Source organism: Cannabis sativa, chromosome 1, assembly GCF_029168945.1.
Source record: "Cannabis sativa cultivar Pink pepper isolate KNU-18-1 chromosome 1, ASM2916894v1, whole genome shotgun sequence".
NCBI lineage: Eukaryota > Viridiplantae > Streptophyta > Magnoliopsida > Rosales > Cannabaceae > Cannabis > Cannabis sativa.
In genome coordinates this window covers 54,054,838-54,059,894 of record NC_083601.1, presented here as the reverse complement: position 1 = coordinate 54,059,894, position 5,057 = coordinate 54,054,838, and the positions used below count along the sequence as shown (strand labels likewise).

The following is a 5,057-nucleotide window of genomic DNA, read 5'->3' as shown; positions in this document are numbered from 1 at the left end:
CTACCGTGTTCCCAAAATGTACGTATCACCCTGACCTAAAAGTAGGCTTAACTAACAAATCAAAGAACACGAATAGCCTCTCGAGATTGAGCCTAATCATATCAGGATTAAGATCATTTGATCTAGGATCAACTAGGCGATATTGACTTGAATAGATATTACAGTAAGTTTAATAAATCTAAGTCAAAGTTCAATATCGGTCCCTTCCGATGCATACTCCATGCATCCAACCTGAGCTTTACTTTAACCAATGCTCTGGAAAGAACATAACACTTCTCCAAATGCAAGTAAACTCTGTTGTAGATTATCATATCAGTAAAACCCTATGTCTGATAAATCTAGGAAACTTTATTCACATAGTCATGTTTACTTTCCAATGTGTTGACGGCACAATAAACAGGATCAAGTATGTGAAAAGGGTTTCAGATGAATTTATACATTATGTACATATAATCATGAAATAAATCATGTGAACCATGCAACATTAAATGTTATTTCTAATCTATATTAATAAGTAAATCTGATTATATTGAAATGAGTTTTATTTAGGGCATAAAACCCAACAGTTCAGCACACCAACGAAGCTATTCAGAAGATCAGGGCTAGAATGATCACAGCTCAGAGCAGACAGAAATCTTATGCAGACCTGAAGCAGAGGGATATTGAGTTCGAAGGGGGTGATCATGTGTTTCTTCGAGTGACACCACGAAAAGGACTCTCAGTGAAGAGATTTGGCAAGAGAGGGAAACTAAGTCCCAGATATGTTGGTCCATTTCAAATATTGGACAGAGTAGGCAGTGTAGCTTATAGAATAGCTTTACCGCCATCATTATCTGGGGTGCACAATGTATTTCATGTATCTCAACTCCGGAAATATGTGTCAGACCCATCACATGTTTTGAGCTATGAAACACTGGGTGTACAGGAAGACTTGTCTTACAATGAGCGCCCCGTAAAGATTCTTGATCAAAAAGATAGAATTTTGAGAAATAAAACAATTACCTTGGTGAAAGTCCTATGGAGAAACAGTGTGGTTGAGGAAGCTACTTGGGAGCTAGAGTCTGATATGCGAGAACAATATCCAGAATCATTTGAGTAAAATTTCGGGACGAAATTTTCTTTTAGCGGGGGATAATTGTAATATCCGCTAACTCAGAAAGGGTATTTTTGTAATTTTATTTAGCTGAGAGTATTTTTTTTTATTTTACATATTTATTGATTTAAATATGTATGGGATTATTTTGATGATGATATAATATTTGATATTATTGGCATGTGCATAATGCCTAATAAATATATATCTCGATATTATTATATTATTATAAATATTAATATTATTATTATTATTATTAACGTTATTATTATTATTATTATTATTATTATTATTATTATTATTATTATTATTATTATTATTATTATTATTATTACGTTGTTGGTATGCATATATACATATAGGAAATTATGTATAACTGTGTCCCGTAACAAACCGAGATTTTTGTTGAATGGGAATCGTTCCACTTCGGTTCAAAGTGATCTTTTGCTTGGGTTTAAACACGATAAAAATTAGGTTTTGAGCTCTATTTTCGTACACCAAAAACGAAGAGAACCAACGAGAAAGAGAGCACGTATACGGCGTATACGATACCGAAAAATTTCATTTCTTCAAGCGGAGCGCAACCTGGGTGAAAGTGGGGTTTGGGATCACTTATATACGACCTAAGGAAGCTTTTTAACGTGGTATAAGGGGCGGAAGTCGTCGTTTTGAAATTCGCCATTTTTGAAGCTTCAAAGGTGCGGCTTGGATATGGACTCGAATTCGAACGTTAAGCTTGTTCTTGGGTCAAGGGAGGTTGTATTTGAGTGCATGGGACCCTAAGGATTGTTTTTGACGTAAGAAAACGAAGCTTTAACGTCCAAAACAAAAATCCAACATTTTAACTCCATTAAATACGGTACACCGCCAACGAAGAAGACGACCCCGATCTGCCTTCTCGGACCACTTTTCTTGATCGTTTTGAGGTCCTGAGCACTGTGGAGAGCTTCCCCAATCGAAAGGATGCTTCAAGAGCAATCGGAGACAAAGTTACACTTTACCGGCAACGAAACCGGCGAGAATGCCGGCGACCACGTTCTGACCATTTCTGAGGTGTTTTTCTTAGATATTTTTGTATATTTTGATTCCTTATTTTATTCTAAGGTGCTTGGTGAAGTTTCATAATTTTCTGAATTTATTTGGAATTATTGTGAATTATTTAGTATATTTTATAGATTAATTATGAAAAATACTTAGGTTGCTCAGAAAAATCTAGATTTATTTTATATGATGGGCTATGGTATATAAACTGTTATTAAATTGGTAGATTGAATTTTTCAGGCGATTATGTATTTTTCATCAGTTATTGATGTTATTTCTTATTTTAATTATGAAAAATACCTAGGTTGCTTAGAAAATTCAAAGAAAATTATTTATGACTTAGTACAGATTATAAACTGTGTTAGAAGAGTTAGATTCGCTTTTTAATTAATTTTGGTATTTTTCATGAATTTACTTAATTAATGCTTAAGTTAATTATGAAAAATGGATAAGTGTTGTTAAAATAGCAAAATGTATTTTTATAATACCATTTACTGCCTATGATATCAAAAGGAATAGGTTTTATTATTTATTAGTTGTTGTAGGTATTTATTATAATTATTGGTGATTAATTAACTATTTATTTGAGTTTTAATGAGAATAAATAGTATTTTAGTAAATTTTACGTAAAAAGGTGTTGTATGAATTCATGTTTTACGTTAAGAATATTTGTTTGAGTGCATGCAATATGTTTGTGAGAATCAAAATAATAAATTCTTATGTATGGTGTGCCATGCAAGTGAAATGGACCTATGTGTTACGTATTTTTACGTAAGTTTCTGTATGGGTTTAGAGATTCATACTTGAATGTATTTTGAGTGTATTGTTGTGTTAATGAATGTTTAGGATCTTGTTCTCAACAAGAAAATTCGTTGAGGTGCTCGAGGTAGCAAGTATGGTCTTAGCAACTGAGGTAAGAAGAGTGGACATCTGTGCACAGGGTGTATGTTATGCATACAACTTGGGTTGGTTTGTTATTTAATTTGATTGTGTTGTGATTTCCTTATATTTTTTGAGCATTGTTAGCATGAGAATAATATTAGGGTCTTGCTGCTTGTGTGAGCATAACACTTCCAGGTTATAACTTTATCATGGGTGAGTACAACTTATGGTAATTAATTGCCCTGTTGGATGCCAAGTGTTAGAATAACACAAGGCAGGGCAGGTTACCTCATGTCTGATCAACATGAGTGTATAGTTGATTATCGTATGTGAGTATAATGTGCGGTATGAGACTTGATTTATGCATGTGAGTACAACATTGGTTGTGAATATATTTATGGAATATGAATTATTGTTGATTAATATTAAGAGGGATTTATGTCAAGTATCTAGTTAGGAGGGTTATGTCCTACATAGCTCTACTTACTGGGCGTTAGCTCACGGGTACTCTGTGTGCAGGTAAGGGTAAGGCTAAGCAGTGAGATTGAAGAACTCGAGACGTGGACTGCATGTTAGGGGGCTGGCACAGTATTTTGCTTTTAATGTTTTTAATTGCTAAACATTGTGAAACTGTTATTTTTATTTAACTAGTTCTTATTTAAGTTTACAGTACTAAAAGTATTTTGTTTTAAACAATGAGATCTCATGCTTCGATATTTTTCAATAAAGAAGTATTTGATTGTCTTTATCTTATTAAATTGTTTTATACGGACTATCCTATGTGACATCTCGGGAAATCGGGGTGTTACAGAAACTAAAAGGTTTTTAGAACTATTGTGGAGTTAGAGGCTCCTTCTCTATCTTTCTTGCACCTTTTCTTTCCTTTTTTCACGAGAAGACTAGTCAGGCTCTAGAGGAGTTCTGCAAAGTTAATTATTTCTGCAAAACCAACAAAGAGAAATGAGTAAAATCAGAAACTAAATTTGTGAGGTACATAAAAGGCAAAATAATAATCCCACCTAGACTACAATCTAAAAGGTTAGTTGAAGATGAATCGGCTTGAGTATTAACATACTCTCTAGAGTCGGTAATTTAACAAATATTTGTTGTATTAATTGGACTTAAATACTAAGTTTTTCCCCAATAGTCATTTGAGTTGTATTGGTCCGGGATACCATAATATGAGCTTTTACAAGTAACTTGGACATAGAATTCAGGATACTAACTATCAAACCTATGAGCAATAAGGTCAACGCAATTCTAGATATACAAAATCTACTGACTATGAAAAAATTTGACAAGGCACCTTGGTTCAGCCATGAGAAAAATTTGGGACCACCCATAAAAATGATTTATTCTACCTCGGGGATCCCCTTCAGTAGTTTGGGCAACTTTGTGAGTAACGGTACCCTTGTTAAACGCAGCTCAAGCAACATGATCTTGTTCTTCCTCCTTGGGAGGGACTTTTATAGATGACCAAGTGGAATACTTTTGTGCTTTAATATCCATGGTTGATTGATCATCTACAAGTAATTCACAAGCCCATAAATGCAGCTCGTGGAGATTACAACTCGATGCCCTCATCCCAAATGGAAAATTGACCAATATTTGATAGTGTTTTGACTTAACCTCATTTGGAGCAGGTTTTAGCACCATTGTTGTTCACAGAAGCAATGAAGTTAGTTCAAGTACATGGAAAAGAAAAAATATCATGAACAATAGAAGTAGCAGGACTTACAAGGTTTTTGAAAAGTTGTATGTGTACAAGGATATAGCCATGGTGTCTAAAAGAATTGGTTCTTAAACTCTTTCTTGTTAGGAATGACGACTATGACCCTATTATCACTAGAGTATATCCTATAATAGAAAAAGCCTTTAGAGCAGTTCTTCCTCGTGAGAGTCACTTTAAGAGTGTACATGCATGTGATTTCATAAGGTTCGAGTCCACTCAATCTCATCATCTGGTATAAATATTTAAAGGAAGCAAAAATCAAGTATCCGTTCGAAAGAGTAGACTATTACCAACACTTGGTGCCAAACC

The 5,057-nt window shown here is 34.1% G+C and overlaps 1 protein-coding gene across 1 annotated transcript; it reads left to right on the top strand.

Moving 5' to 3' along the window:
• Positions 1-607: 607 nt before the first annotated feature.
• Positions 608-1,099, top strand: LOC133035141 (uncharacterized). Its single transcript, XM_061110928.1, has one exon. The coding sequence runs from the start codon at positions 608-610 to the stop codon at positions 1,097-1,099; it is 492 nt and encodes a 163-aa protein (XP_060966911.1).
• Positions 1,100-5,057: the final 3,958 nt, after the last annotated feature.